The 17,065-nt window shown below is 41.2% G+C and overlaps 1 protein-coding gene across 2 annotated transcripts in view; it reads left to right on the forward strand.

Moving 5' to 3' along the window:
• LOC122554626 (solute carrier family 53 member 1-like) overlaps positions 1 to 17,065 on the forward strand; it is a 332,318-nt gene that overhangs the window by 166,732 nt on the left and 148,521 nt on the right. For both annotated transcript variants that reach the window (XM_087990928.1, XM_043699948.2), the window contains exon 3: positions 2,557 to 2,658. In XM_087990928.1, the coding sequence (XP_087847054.1) occupies positions 2,557 to 2,658 (102 nt within the window). The remainder of the gene's footprint in view (positions 1 to 2,556; positions 2,659 to 17,065) is intronic.

Here is a 17,065-nt window from a genome sequence, read left to right on the forward strand (position 1 = left end):
TGGATAGGGTAAGTAGACAAGTTCTGTTCTCTGGGGTTGGGAGTCCAGAACTAGAGGGGATAGGTTTAGGGTGAGAGGGGAAAAATTTAAAATGAACCTAAGGGACAGTTTTTTCACAGAGAAGGTGGTGCATGTATGGAATGAGCTGCCAGAAGAAATGGAGACTAATACAGTTACAACATTTAAAAAGCATCTGGGTATATGAATCAGAAGGGTTTAGAGGGACATAGAGCATAGAACAGAGAGCAATACAGCACAGAACAGGCCCTTCGGCCCACGATAATGTGCCGAACATTTGTCCTAGCTTAAGCACCCATCCATGTACCTATCCAATTGCCGCTTAAAGGTCACCAATGATTCTGACTCTGCCACTCCCACAGGCAGCGCATTCCATGCCCCCACCACTCTCTGGGTAAAGAACCTACCCCTGACATCCCCCCCCCTATACCTTCCACCCTTCACCTTAAATTTATGTCCCCTTGTAACACACTGTTGTACCCTGGGAAAAAGTTTCTGACTGTCTACTCTATCTATTCCCCTGATCATCTTATAAACCTCCATCAAGTCACCCCTCATCCTTCGCCGTTCCAATGAGAAAAGGCCGAGCACTCTCAACCTATCCTCGTACGACCTGTTCTTCATTCCAGGCGACATCCTGGTAAGTCTCTTCTGACCCTCTCCAAAGTCTCCACATCTTTCCTAAAATGAGGCGACCAGAACTGCACATAGTACTCCAAATGTGGCCTTACCAAGGTCCTGTACAGCTGCAACATCACCTCACGACTCTTGAATTCAATCCCTCTGCTAATCAGCGCTAATACACCATAGGCCTTCTTACAAGCTCTATCCACCTGAGTGGCAACTTTCAAAGAGCTATGAACATAGGCCCCAAGATCCCTCTGCTCCTCCACCTTACTAAGAACCCTACCGTTAACCCTGTATTCCGCATTCTTATTTGTCCTTCCAAAATGGACAACGTCACATTTGACAGGGTTGAACTCCATCTGCCACTCCTCAGCCCAGCTCTGCACCATATCTAAATCCCTTTGCAGCCGACAACAGCCCTCCTCACTATCTACCACTCCACCAATTTTCGTATCGTCTGCAAATTTACTGACCCACCCTTCGACTCCCTCATCCAAGTCATTAATAAAAATTACAAACAGCAGAGGACCCAGAACTGATCCCTGCAGAACTCCACTTGTAACTGGGCTCCAGGCTGAATATTTACCATCTACCACCACACTCTGACTTCGACCGGTTAGCCAGTTTTCTATCCAATTGGCCAAATTTCCCTCTATCCCATGCCTCCTGACTTTCCGCATAAGCCTACCATGGGGAACCTTATCAAATGCCTTACTAAAATCCATGTACACGACACTGCTCTACCCTCATCCACATACTTGGTCACCTCCTCAAAGAATTCAATAAGACTTGTAAGGCAAGACCTTCCCCTCACAAATCTGTGCTGGCTGTCCCTAATCAAGCAGTGTCTTTCCAGATATTCATAAATCCTATCCCTCAGTACTCTTTCCATTACTTTGCCTACCACCGAAGTAAGACTAATTGGCCTGTAATTCCCGGGGTTATCCCTGTTCCCTTTTTTGAACAGGGGCACAACATTCGCCACTCTCCAGTCCCCTGGTACCACTCCCGTTGACAGTGAAGACGAAAAGATCATTGCCAACGGCTCTGCGATTTCCTCTCTTGCTTCCCACATAATCCTAGGATATATCCCGTCAGGCCCGGGCGGACTTGTCTGTCCTCAAGTTGTTCAAAATGCCCAACACAACTTCCTTCCTAACAAGTATCTCCTCTAGCTTACCAGTCCGTTTCATACTCTCCTTTTCAACAATACGGTCCCTCTCATTTGTAAATACTGAAGAAAAATACTCATTGAAGACCTCTCCTATCTCTTCCGACTCAGTACACAGTCTCCCACTACTGTCCTTGATCGGACCTACCCTCGTTCTCGTCATTCTCATGTTTCTCACATACGCGTAAAAGGCCTTGGGGTTATCCTTGATCCTACCCGCCAAAGATTTTTCATGCCCTCTGTTAGCTCTCCTAATCCCTTTCTTCATGGGGCAAGTGTGGGCAAATAGGGCAGATTAGTTTAGGATATCTAGTTGGCATTGACAAGTTGGACTGAAGGATCTGTTTCTGTGCTGTGCATCTCTGATATACAAGTCCTGGGCTTGTTTACGTATTCATTGTATAGTAACTAACGCGTTTATTATAGGAAAAAGTAGAATTGCTTTCACTTCAACTGGTTAGAATGTGGTTTAGGGAGAAAAGTTTAAATACTGATACAATGTTGTTTTTACCCAATAGGAAATGAAGCAGTTCAATGATTAGTGTCAAGTAGAGAAATTGTAGAAATGCATGTGAGAAATTCAAATCACAAGTAATTGTTGTTTTATATCTCCAATCACATTGTCTTGGCCAGTGAGAGTCAACTTACCTGAGAAAAACCTACAGGCCTGTATTTGTAATATGTCTAAATATGTTTTGAAAATCAATAAATCAATAAAAACGTTTGTTTTATTTTCACAGTCACAGATCAAGATACAGTTAAGCGATACTTTGCCAAGTTTGAAGAGAAGTTCTTCCAGTGTTGTGAAAAGGAACTTGCCAAAATCAACACATTCTATTCAGGTAATACTTGACAAGGGAAGTAAAGTCAAGGTGGAATCTCTTTTATTCATGGTTCTATCTTCTGCGCAAGTTAAGAATAAGTGTGCCTCTCTCCATATCTGCCCTAATGTGCGTTTGAAGGAAGGATTGTCATGAATTTTGCATGATTGACATATGAACAGTGATGGTTAGGAAAAGATTACCCAGCCCATCCAACTTATTCCACACAATTGTGATGTATTTTGCATCAGATAATATGGTTTCTACACCCCACCCAAAACTCTCTAGTCTCCTGCGTGATGCAAAGAAACCAGAAAAATGTAGACCAAATTTTGGAGATAAAGCTGAGAAATTTCTCTCTAAGTACTCAAGGCTAGTCCAGATATCACCCTAACCCTGATAATTCCTTTCAGTAAACTGACTTTTGAATGAGGTCATATCCACTCCTGCCAGATTCAGGTCAGAGCAAGAATTCTGCAAATTAATATAAATCGTGCCCTTAGCACCAATAGAATTCACCCTGCACAAGCCAACAGCGTGTTTAATTGGTCTACCATTCTGTTGGAAAAGAACCATGCAATGTTCATCCACTTAAAAACTATGGCAATTGGAATTGACTGCTCAAATATGCTACATTCCGCTCTTCATCTTATATACCTTGAAACATCAGCTCACCACTAAGTCTGCTGATCTCTGAAATGAGGAGTCCCAGCTCTTTGACCTATTCTCATAACTGTTTTTCAAAATAATGTGAAATTAGACAGTTACATCTATTCAAAGTCTCAATCACTAACCACACAAGGACAACAAAACTGGATGTGATATTCTCACTGAGGCTGGATGATTTGTCCTTTAGTCCATTGTCTAATGCACTATTTGCTCCTCCTTTGAGGCATTGCACATGAATATTAGAAAGCTATGCATTAGAAAACTTGGATCTCTTTCTTTCTCTCCTTTTATTGCTTTTCCAGAAAGGTGTATGTATGTTCGATATTTGATTTAATTTATACTGTTATACGTACTTAAGTACAATGAAAAGTTTTGTTTTGCGTGCAGTATACGCGGATCATTTCATACCAAGCGCATTAGGGTGATAGAACAGAGCACAGAATGAGATGTTACGGCTGCAGAGAGCAAAATCAATATTAAATTTAAAATTTTAGAGGTCCATTCAGAATCTAGTAACAGAAGGGACGAAGATATTACCCAGCCCACAGGCACAACAAATGCACTTCTGTAAATCAAACATAATTTGCTGGTCGTAATGCACCTAGATACGTGAAACTACCAAACATCATCTACACTCCTGACTTTCACACAAATCATAGTGTCATCGGCAGTTATGTCCACTGAATTCCCAACAACTACATTAAGATCATGAATAAATTAAATAAAAGGCAATGGTCCCAGCAGTAAAAACTGTAGGACACCACAGTGGCTAGTAGTCCTATATTAATTACTAATGATTCCTGCAAGATATTGTTCTCCCAGATATTGCTCAACCCCTCACTCCAGAAACTTGAACACAAAAATCTAGTCTGTTATTTCAGTGAAGTGCTAAGGAGTGTTGTAATTTTTGAAGAGGTGTTACACCAAAATCTTACCTGCATCTTCAGGGTGAGCTTATGATCTCCCATGGCACAATTTTATAATTTCCTAATCACCCTGTTCAGAGATGTCATGACAGCGGAAGAGGTGAGACTTGAACTCTGCTCTTTTGGCCAATAGGTTCGGGCAATATCACTGTGCCATTGAAGCCTCTAACACAATGCTTATTTTCTAATCAATCTGCTGTAACATGTTAATACACGCCTCTGGTGTAGGTGGTTCTTGAACCCAGGCTTCGTAGAGAAATTAGACGAGATGTCCTGACCAATATTTATCGCTTAGTTAATATAACAAATTGCTTATCTTGCCATTATCACATTGTAAATTGATTCCTGCATTTCGTACATTGCAATACACACATTTAGGATCATAGAGATGTACAGCATGGAAACAGACCCTTCAGTCCAACCTGTCCATGCTGACCAGATATCCCAACCCAATCTAGTCCCACCTGCCAGCACCCGGCCCATATCCCTCCAAACCCTTCCTATTCATATACCCATCCAAATGCCTCTTAAATGTTGCAATTGTACCAGCCTCCACCACATCCTCTGACAGCTCATTCCATACATGTACCACCCTCTGCATGAAAACGTTGCCCCTTAGGTCTCTCTTACTTTTTTCCCCTCTCACCCTAAATCTATGCCCTCTAGTTCTGGACTCCCCCACCCCAGGGAAAAGACTTTGTGTATTTATCCGATCCATGCCCCTCATAATTTTGTAAACCTCTATAAGGTCACCCCTCAGCCTCCGACACTCCAGGGAAAACAACCCCAGTCTGTTCAGCCTCTCCCTACAGCTCAAATCCTCCAACGCTGGCAACATCTTTGTAAATCTTTTCTGAACCCTTTCAAGTTTCACAACATCTTTCCGATAGGAAGGAGACTAGAATTGCACGCAATATTCCAAAAGTGGCCTAACCAATGTCCTGTACAGCTGCAGCATAACCTCCCAACTCCTGTACTCAATACTCTGACCAATAAAGGAAAGCATACCAAACTCCTCCTTCACTATCCTATCTACCTGCGACTCCACCTTCAACGAGCTATGAACTTCCACTCCAAGGTCTCTTTGTTCAGCAACACTCCCTAGGACCTTACCATTAAGTGTATAAGTCCTGCTAAGATTTGCTTTCCCAAAATGCAGTACCTCACATTTATCTGAATTAAACTCCATCTGCCACTTCTCAGCCCATTGGCCCATCTGGTCCAGATCCTATTGTTATCTGAGGTAACCCTCTTCGCTGTCCACTACACCTCCAATTTTGGTGTCATCTGCAAACTTACTAACTGTACCTCTTATGCTCGCATCCAAATCATTTATGTAAATGACAAAAAGTAGAGGACCTAGCACCGACCCTTGTGGCACTCCACTGGTCACAGGCCTCCAATCTGAAAAACAACCCTCCACCACCAGCCTCTGTCTTCTACCTTTGAGCCAGTTCTGTATCCAAATGGCTAGTTCTCCCTGTATTCCATGAGATCTAACCTTGCTAATCAGTCTCCCATGGGGAACCTTGTCGAACGCCTTACTGAAGTTCACATAGATCACATCTACTGCTCTGCCCTCATCAATCTTCTTTGTTACTTCTTCAAAAAATTCAATCATTTAAATGACTGTAAAACATATTTGGATGTTCCACAGTACTAAAAGGTACTGTAGGCATACAAGTTTTCCCTTTTTTCCCCCCTAATACTAAAGTCAAACTAATAAATCTCTCAGTTGCCCCAGCTTGTCTTATCTCTTCCTTCCACTTGTCAGTAAATTGCCCCAGAGTGGAGTGAGCTGTTACAACTATGGGCAAGAGGTGTCATTTGCTCTATCTCCCCGAAATGGACATAGGTAGAGCAACTGTGCTGGACTATTTTCAAGTTCCTAGTTCTATTAAAAATAATAAATAATATGTTCATCTGTGTTAATATTTGGTTTTATTGTTAGCACCAACATTAAATTCTAACAGCTGAACTTCATCTTCAAGAATGAAGACTAGCGCAAAGTAGTTTTTAAAAATATTTTTAACATACCCTGCAACTCTTCAAACTGATGCTTTAACTCACTGCAATTGTTGCTAGTTATGGCACTTTGCCATTTCCACTGCCCAGACAGGCCAGTGCACACGTCAGAATTTTAGGATTGATTAAAACACCTTGCTGGTTTCTTTGTTTCAGTCTTACAACGTGCAGAGGCTTTATTAATCGCACTTTGGCTCAAAAACTGCAGAATATTTATCTTAAGGATTTTCATAATTTTTGGTGTAAATACTGTGTATGGTAGGCACGTTGAATGTTCCTGAAAACAAAGTTGCAGAAAATGTATGTCATTTATTTAGAATAGAATGGTTACCACATAGAAGCAGGCCACACATGTTTGTACTCTGTCTCTGCAAATGCTTTCAACATGTCCCAGCCCCATGCATATTCTTTCTTTCCCTGTTGCCCTGCAATGTTTATCTCTGGGTTGTTTGTACAATTCCAATTTGAAAGCTGCAATTGAGTTTACCTCTACTGAACACTCCATGCTCAGTGACATAAGCAAAAAAAATTCTTCCTTATGTCACTGTTGGTTCTCAGCCTGTCACCTTAAATTCGAGTCCCCTGGTTTTCAACCTCCCACCAATGGGAAGAGTTTCTCTCTATCTGCTCTCCAGTGACCCCTCATGCTTTTAAACACCTCTATCATGTCTCACCTTAACCTGGTTTTGCTAAGGAGAGCAATCCTGGTTTCTCCAATCCGACATAAGTGGTTCCAGTGATAGGCATAATTGTAATAAATCTATCTTACAAGTTGTCTAAAGCTTGCATTTCCTTCCTAAAGTACAGTGTTCATTAAGGTTTTCCACAACTTCCTTGCTTTTGTGCTTTTAAGCCCAAATTTATAAAGGCCAGTATGTCATATGTCTTTTCCACTGCTTTCTCAGCCTGCTTGTCACCTCCAGCCATTCTATATCGCCAGATCTGTGAAGTATTTTCTGTCCCTGCATCTCCTTTTGGATTTTACCCTTTAAATTGAAAAGCATTTTATTGTGCTTCCTAGCAAAATACATGACTTCACATTTGTCATAAGTTTCAACCATCAGGTGTGTGCCCTTTCTATCAGCCTAGCTTCCATTTCACGATTATTCCAAGTTTTAGCTGCAAATGTGCCATGCATGCCGAAATCTAAATCATTACTACATATCAAGAAAAACACTGTTCCTCGCAACAAACACTGGTGAACTCTATTGTGTACCTTTCTCCGGTCTATACTTCAAAGAAGTATTCATGATTGTTTCCAACTCATCAAAGTTTGTACCCATGCTGACACTGTCCCATTTACTCTGTGGGCTTCATCTTTGTTTTGAATATGAATACATTAAATTGGCTTACACGTCATTGACAGAGCTTTAACAAGTTGGTTGTCCATTTCTTGGAAGCTGATACAGTGCGAGGCAATTTAAAGTTGGACTGATACTAGAAATAGAAGAGTAGAACTCCACCTTGTGGTGTACCGAACACAGGCTCGAACTTCCAAATACTGTAAATAAAAGCAAAATATTGCAGATGTTGGAAGTCTGAAATAAAGAAAATGAAAATTCTGAAATGCTCTGCAGGTAACTGGCAGCATCTATGACAAGAGAAACAGTTAAGGTTTTGGGCCTGATTCCCAGGTTGAGTTGATAAGGTTATCGCAACATCTAATCTGGGGCTGTGATATTTCAGTGATCTTAACATCCTTGGACTTGGGAGAGAAGACTTCAATCATGTTTGCCACTCACAAAACTCATTTATGTGATTTTGGACATCAGGTGAGAACAGTACCAGGCTCAAAAATGATATCCTCTCCAGACAAAATATCCGCAGTCATAGCTTAATCTCACAATGAATAAATGGTCACTTGCTCACAGTATCAGACAAAAGGCTGCACATATGGAAATGAATGTGGAAAAAGAAACCATTTATTCTAAAAACTGTATTGAAAACGTTACATGGGCAAGGAAAAATGAGCAGAGAAAAGGCGAAAAAAATTGCACATATAATGTCTGAAAATCTGCATAACTGTTTGAAATCCAAAAGATTTAATGGCTCAATTAGAAGACATGTTAGCCTTCAGTATTCTGTTCTCTTGGGTCTCATTTTCTGGCAAGTGGCCAGAGAAATATTACATAATTAGACCTCATCTTTTCAAAATAATAACTCTACTCTCATCCTGTTGTAGCAGCTTGTAGTTACTTAACAAGCTACAGCGCTATGGATTCAACGCCATTGCAGCTGAGGAGGTATTTTCTGAACAGAGTATTTGGATCCCTTGAGAAGCAAATATTTAGATTCATAAGTTCATAAGATAAAGGAGCAGAATTAGGCCAATTGGCCCATTGTGTCTGCTCCGCCATTCCTTCATGGCTGATATGCTCCTTGCCTCCATTTTCCTGCCTTCTCCCCATAATCCTTCAACCCATTACTAATTAAACATCTATCTAACTTCTCCTTAAATTTACTCACTCTCCCAGCATCCACTACACTTTGGGGTAGTGAATTCCACAGATTCACAACCCTTTGGGAGAGGTAGTTTCTCCTCAATTCTGTTTTAAATTTACTGCTCCTCATCCTAAGACTATGGCCTCTCATCCTAGAATGCCCCACATGAGGAACCATCTGCTCCACGTCCATTTTATCCAAGCTTTTATCATCTTAAATACCTCAATTTGATCTGCCCTCATTCTTCTAAATTCCAGAGAGTATAGGTCTAAACTGTTCAATCTCTCTTAAAACAACAAACCTCTCATCTCTGAGATCAATCTCGTGAACCTCCTCTGAACTGCCTCCAATGCCACTACATCTTTCCTCAACTAAGGGGACCAAAACTGTGCACAGTGCTCCAGGTGCAGTCTCCCCCAAGCCTTGTATTGTTGCAACAATACCTCCTTACATTTATATTCTATTCCTTTAACTATAAAAGCCAACATTCCAATTGCTTTCTTTATTATCTGTTGTACCTGTATGCTAGATTTCTGTGATTCATGAATGAGGACACCCAGATTGCTCTGTACTGTAGCACCCCAAATTCTCTACCCATCTCAATAATAAGTCACCTTCCAACTTTTCTGACCAAAATTTATGACATCGCACCTATGTTAAACTCCCATCTGCCACATTTTGGCCCACCATCATAACCCATCTATAATCCATTTTTGAGGTTCTTATTTCTTCATTGCAGTTTACTGTCCCACCTATTTTTGTGTCATTCACAAATTTGGCTAAAGCGCCTTCTTTCTCTGTATCCAAGTCATTAATGTGCATTGTAAATAGCTGGGGCCCAAGGACCAAACTTTGTGGTGCTCCATTAATAACTTGTTGCCATCTGGGAAATAAAAACGTTTATCCTGACTCTCTGTCTTCTGTCCATGTGCTAGTCACCTATCCAAGCTAATAATTTGCCCCAATCCCATATGATCCAACCTTGTGAATTAAGCTTTTGTGTGCCACCTTATCAGACACCTTCCAGTAGTCAAGATATATTGCATCTACATGATCCCCATATCCATTTTGCTTGTTACATCTTCAAAGAACTCTTGCAAATTAGTCAAATATGAATTTCCCTTCATAAAACCATGCTGACTTTCCAAATGACCTGATATTGCTTCCTTGATAGTTGATTCTAACAATTTCCCAAAGCATATTCTAACAGCATTATTAGTAACGCATGCAACTCACTAGCCTAATTTGATTCCAGCCTCAACATTGAGTTCTCCAATTTCAAATAACCTCCTTTCCCATCCCCGTCTCCCTTTCCAACCCATCCCCCTACCTTCCATTTCTCTGATCGACCCTTCCTTCCAGCTATGAACTGGATTGATTCTTCCCATCAACCAACAAGGTAGTACTCTCTACCTATGTTCACCTATCCCTACCTCACCACCCTCTCCCTCTCCCCAACCAAACTCACCCCCCACCCCTTTATCTACAGCTCCTCTTACACCCAGCCCCAGTCCTGAGGAAGAGTTATACTCAAAATGTTGATATCTCCACCTCTTGATGCTGCCTGGCTTGCTGAGTTCTTTCAGCCTCCTGCTTGGATTCCAGCAGCTGCAGGTTTTTGTTGTCTCTGATAAGGTGATAGTGAACTGCTTTCTTGAACTGCTGCAGTCCATGAGGGTACAAACAACATCCAAAGCTGCTGGGAGATTCTAAGCATACTAGTCAGTGTGCTGATGCTTGAACTTCCACTACTGAAAGCTACTACCATGCGTGGACTTCTGAAGTCCGTGTAGCAGCAAACATAATTGGGGGCAACATTGACTATAATGTAAGGTGAACTGTTTTGTCCTTGTAATAGGTTTTAGTCAGGTCTCACTTCACAAAGTTGTGTAAGACTACCAGCAGGACAGATCTAGCACAGAGGTGGTGGCACAGTGCTATCAGGTGAAACATCGGAAAAGAGACTTCTTGCCGATTGGACGTCGCCCCTCCACCCATCTGCCTGCCCACCCCACCAAAGTAGCTGATGAATCAGTAGTCCTCCATGTTGGGGAGCCACAGAGCAGGAGAAGGGTACAATATTTATGCTATGTGCGAGATTTCAGTGTCCATCACCAAGAGTGGCCTGACAGCACCACTACTGACAGAGCTGATTGAGTCTGAAAGGACATTGCTGCTACGCTAGGTCTGCAGTGGGGGAACCAACGAGATGGAAGAAAATACACTACCTCATCCTCCACAAACTGCATCTGCCCATGACAGTATTGATAAGAGTGACCAATGCAGAGTCCTGGTGGAGGCAAAGTCCTGTTGTCTTACTGAGAAAACCATCCATCGTATTGTCTTGTACTATCACTGCTAAATGGGATTGAATTCAAACAGATCCAGTAGCTCAAAACCAGGCAATTAATGAAGTGCTGCGGGGCCATCGACAGTAGCTGAATTTTACTCCCAGCATGTTCTACAATCTCATGGTCCAGCATATCCGCGACTCTACCATTGCCATCAAGCCAAGAATCAGCCCTTGTTCAATGAAGAATGCAGGAGGGCGTGCCAGGATCAGCACTAGGCATAGCTAAAAATGAAGTTTTGAGCTGCTGCTAAAACAGGACTATTCACCAAACAGCAGAACCCAGAAATGATCGCTGTGATTCCACATTAGTGGATCAGATCTAAACTCTGCACTCCTGCCACGTTCAGTCACAAATGGTGGTGGACAATTAAACACTGGAGGAGAAGGAAGCTCCACCAATATCCCCATCCTTAACAATGGGGACGTCAGCATTACAGCGCTAAAGATAAAGCTGAAACATTTGCAACAATCTTCAGCCAGAAGTGCCGAATGGGTCCATCAGAGTGGGCTGAATCTTGTCTATACCAGAGCTCTTCAGTAACACTGATTTCAGTTTTCAGTCAATTCCGTTCACTCCATATGATATTAGGAAACAGTTTGAGACACTGTTGCAAATGTTATGGGCCCAGAGGTGAGGTGACAGTGAAAACTCTTGATATCAACGCCACATTTGATCAACTCCTAGCAAAGCTGGAGTCAATAGGAATGGGGGAAATCTCTTTCCTGCTTGGAGTTGTACCTGGTTTTAAATCTGTCATTCTTAACTCCAGGACCTCTTGGCAGAAGCTCCTCAGAGTATTGTCTTCAGTCCAATCATCTTCAGCTGCTTCATCATTGACCTTCTCTCCATCATAAGGTCACAAGTGGTGATGTTCACTGATGATTTGCAACTCCTCAAATGCTGAAGTAGTCCATGCTGAACTGTAGTCTAACCAGGACAATATTCAGGCTTAGTCTGAGAAGTGGCAGTTAACTTAACTTTTCTTCTTTAAACAATTATCATATGACATGGGCATCACTGGCTCGGACAGTGATGTGTCCCATCAGTAATAACCCAGAGGGCAGTTAAGAGTCAGTCGCATTACTATGGATCTGGAATCACATATAGGTCAGACCAGGTAAGGACGGCAGATTTCCTTCCCTGAAGGACAGTGAAGCAGATGGATTTTTACAACAATTGAGAGTTGCTGACTTTTTAACCCAGATTTTTTTCAAATTCAAATTTCACCATTTGTCATGGTAAGATTTGAATGTGTGACCCCAGAACATAAACCTGGAATGCTAATGATGGCAGAGTGGAGACATTCTTGACTTCATTGCTGTGTATCTCGCAAAACCATTGAGATTGTACTGACCTAGGGGGCAAACTTTGACCAATCTGGTGTCATGAATTCCTCTGCTGGTTCTTGGGGAGCAGTCCATGTCTGCAACGCACCATCTACCAGGACTTGCAGGTTGCTGCCTACAAAGAAGTATGCAACCTTTTCTTTGTCCGAAACCATGCAGGGAAATGCCCTGCTAACAATCCTTGCCAAGGTGTGCAATGACCTATTAAAGGTGGTGCTGATGCTAGTCAGTGGATATCCTGGTAGTGGTGAATTGTTTTGGGATGTTGAACGGCATAATGGGAAGCTGAATCGCACAAGAGGGGTGTCATGGAGTCGTGGTGTTAGTTATCGAGGGGCATCTAATATGGCAAGAAAATTTGCTCAGCCTCAGTGAGAAGCCCTCCATGAAATTCGACAATATTGAACTTAGCCAAAACAGTGTAACATTGAGCGCATTTGTTGCTGAAGTTCTACCTGGTTAAGGGTAAACAGTCTGAATATAGGAAACTGGCTCATAAGTGTTGCTGTGTCACAATCTGACTTACGGTATGCTAGTGTAGAAATTTCTTACTGGGGTAGTCAGGTGCTTATCCATAGAATGAATGTAGCTTCTCTTCACATCTTTCTCAAATGACACTCATTATCCATATGTAATCTATTATATTTTGGATATCTGTTAAGAACTCACCACAATGTTTAGCCCCTATGTATATAGGTCATTTATAAAAATGAACGATACATCTTTAGAACAATCTTCAGCAAACATCTCTGAGCTACCATTAAAACTAAATGTTGAGCAGTGTGTTGATGGGCATGTTTGAAAATGTCTGGTTTTCTCTTATTTTTAATTAAACTAAACCCACTGCACCTAAATAACTGCTTATCTGAGATAGCTAGCCATCAAGAGGTATAATGAAGAAAAATATCACTGCTGCTCGCAGTAACCTCACCAATGGTCACAAGTGCGTTGTAAGTAATAATTACACTTCTTCAGGGATACCTCTGGGATTGGTGATGCATTAGAACAAACATATTACATCAGTTGTTTTCAGGAGACAGTAGTTACTTCAGTTATCATTTACCAGTAGCTATTAAGAAAAATGCAATTGATTTTATGCCTTCATATTAGAATGGAAAGATGGAGAGAGACAAATATTTCAATAGTTTGAACACTACTCCTGATTTTGAGGCTTGTGAAATATTGCAAAGTCCACTGTTTGCTAGATTTATCGGACTTGCAAATTTTTAAGTAACACTGCACAAGAACTGTATAACAAAATGTGCATTGTGCTTTTCAGTATTGATTGAGTATCAAGTTAGGAATTATCATGAAAACAGTGTCATTGCACTATAGAATCATGGAATAATGCAGCACAGAAGGAAGCCAATCAGTCCACCGTATCTCTAGCAGCACTCTGATCGGCTATCCATTAAGTCCCTACTCTTTACCACTCTTAAACACAGGCCAATGTACAGACTTTAAAACTATTCCATTTATGATAGTGCTATTTTCACATTGCATTGTGACAAAAACATTTAGCAAATTATTCACAATTAATGAAGCTCTAAGAATGGTTAAATCACCATTCTAATATTGCCTTGAGAAAAAAGAGGAAAGGTTGTGATGAAGCCTAGTGACAACATGAAGTGGCACAAGTTGAGTTTGGCTTGCTGTTACCCAAGTCAAATGAACAGCCAGGAGATACTAAATCTACTTGGTTATTGGTTTTGTGCTATCACTAGCCCTCAGCACAACAATTATACAGTCTGTGTCAAAACCAGTGCTGCATTACTTAAGATCATCAGCTGGGGAAAAAGATGGCAGAGGAGATGAGTCTCTTTAATGAATCTGGCACCATTTGCTGGGTTAAGTCTCAATTAATGCTAACCTGTGTATTACCTAATGAAGGTGTATGGAGCACTATGATTAAGAGGACCAGTCATAAAGATGTAGAATTCCAGAGGCGCCAGTCTGCTTTAGGTAACAATTAAAACTGTACAGTGACTCCCTAAATTTGTTGTGCTGAGAAACTATGTAATTATATTTAGCACAGAATTTAATCATTGTATGCCTTCCACCATGACAGAAATGAGTAGATGGGAGGGAGAGAAAAACACAATACCTCAATAGCTTGAAAGACACTCATGATTTTGGGGGTTGCAAATATTGCAAAGTCCATTGTTTGATAGATAGTGTACCCTCTCTATACTTGTTCACACCAAGTATACTCAGAAGGCATGAGTGCTCCATCCATTGAGGATCAAAATGGGCTACTTCGATCATTCACCAACCAATACTGCACATTCAAAACAGTGCAGTTCTTAGCCAATGATAGCACTAAAAAACCCAAGAGTTTCAATATTATACTTGATTCTTTCCCTTTAGTGCACCACAAGAGGCTTTATTACTTTAACTCAAAGACTCAATTGCTGATTCTCATATCCTACATGTAATTTGGTGCCATTGTCAAGGTTTATGTGCTGTACTTCGATATTGAATTTTCCATAAAATTCTGGCAAATCAATGCAATCTGAAATTGTTTAAAAGTTTCTTAGCAATCTATTCCAATTGAATGATTCACCAAATGTTTGTGCATACAAAGTGAAAACTTCCTGCTTCACACCAAACTAAATATGAAGAACAAAGGATAATTCTGATAACCAAAACAAGTGGTAGTGTGCAACCATCCTCCTTTGCTTTAATTGTGATATACCTAAATGATTTGGATGAAGGTATTGAATGCCTAATTAGCAAGTTTGCAGATGATACCAAGATTGGTGGAGTAGCAGATGGTAAAGGGGACTGTCAGAGGATACAGCAGAATATAGATAGATTGGAGAGATGAGCAGAGAAATGGCAGATGGTATTCAATCCATGCAAATGTGAGGTGATGCATTTTGGAAGATCTAATTCAAAAGCAAATTATACAGTGAATGGAAAAGACCTAGGAAAAATTGATGCACAGAGAGATCTGGGTGTTCAGGTCCATTGTTCCCTGAAGATGGCAACGCAGGTCAGTAAAGTGGTCAAGAAGGCATATGACATGCTTCCCTTCATTGGACAGGGTAATGAGTACAAGAGTTGGCAGGTCATGTTGCAGTTGTATAGGACTCTGGTTTGGCCGCCTTTGGAATACTGTGAACATTTCTGGTCGTCACATTACCAAAAGGATGTGGATGCTTTGGAGAGAGTGCAGAGGAGGTTCACCAGGATATTGCCTGGTATGGAGGGTGCTAGCTATGAGGAGAGGTTGAGTAGATTAGAATTATTTCCATTGGAAAAACTGAGGCTGAGGGGGGACCTGATTGAGGTCTACAAAATCATGAGAGGTATCGACAAGGTGGATAGCAAGAAGCTTTTTCCCCAGAGTGGGGGACTCGTGACCCCTAGTAATCGAGTTCAAAGTGAGAGAGAAAAGGTTTAGGGAAGATATGTATGGAAAAGTCTCTACGGTGGTGGGGACCTGGAACGTGTTGCCAGCGGAGGTGGTAGGGGTGGGAACGATATTGTCATTTAAGATGTATCTCGACAGATACATGAATGGGCAGGGAGCAAAGGGATACAGATCTCTAGAAAGTAGGTGACAGGTTTAGATAGAGTATCTGCATCAGCGCAGACTTGGAGGGCCAAAGGGGGTGTTCCTGTGCTGTAATTTTCTTTGTTCTACTTTCATACAGCACACTGATGCTGTTGTTGTCTACTAATGTACACTGACAAAAACATGAAATCTGTCATACCATTGAACTGGCCTAGATATTTTTGCTCATCATATACCCAAAAGGGAAACACCAAATCAATGTTTGAAGTGTAGTGAATGCTTAGGTGTAGTAGCTAATTGGTACGTAAGATCACATGAATAATAGCGAGGTGAATGGCAGATTAACTAAGTTATTGATTGTTGAAGGTTGAAATTTGGTCAGAATATTAGAAGAAGTCCATGCTTGTCATTTACGACCACTTTCTGATAGGACGTTGATTTAAAATCTCATCCCAAAGCAGAATCTTTAAACATTCCTTTATTGTTGCATTCAATGCTGGCAATGTGTTTCTTATGTCAATGTGCACTTCGAACATTGGAGCCCTGAGTGAATGTCCTGAAAGAAGTGCTACTGACTTCTCCAAATTATGACCACGGAACTGACCCCAAGTCTGGCCCCCACAAACACTGAATCTTAGGTTGGTAACAGAGTAGATCAGGGACTGAACTTGGACAGTCATGGTCTGTACCACATTATGCCCACTGATTCATCAGTCTTTTATGGCTGTTACTTGTCCCATATATTGAGTGCAGAGAGACTGCTTTAAGTCATGTTTTCCACTTTCACTTCTGTATAACTTGAAATGGAGCATGAAATGTTTATGCCTTTTTGCAAATTGTTGCTGTGATGCCAAAGGGCAAAACTGGCTTGGGACACTGACTGGAAATGATACGAATAGAAATGACATTAACCTAGAGCATTGTAGCTCTAACTGATCATTATGTAGTTATCTGGCTCTTGCTGCCAGCTTCCATTTCTATAAGTTAGCTCCATGTGGATGTATTGTGCTCACTGTTTGGACGTATAATTCTTGCTATAATCAGACTTCAAAACCAAGAAGACCAGTAGCTGAATCACATCTACAGCAAATATCTTACTGTACCTGACAAAAGGAATGAAAATATCCCGTTGCGCAACAGTGAATG

This window comes from Chiloscyllium plagiosum, unplaced genomic scaffold (assembly GCF_037043375.1).
Source record: "Chiloscyllium plagiosum isolate Xiang-an unplaced genomic scaffold, Cpla_swu_hap1 HiC_scaffold_9, whole genome shotgun sequence".
NCBI lineage: Eukaryota > Metazoa > Chordata > Chondrichthyes > Orectolobiformes > Hemiscylliidae > Chiloscyllium > Chiloscyllium plagiosum.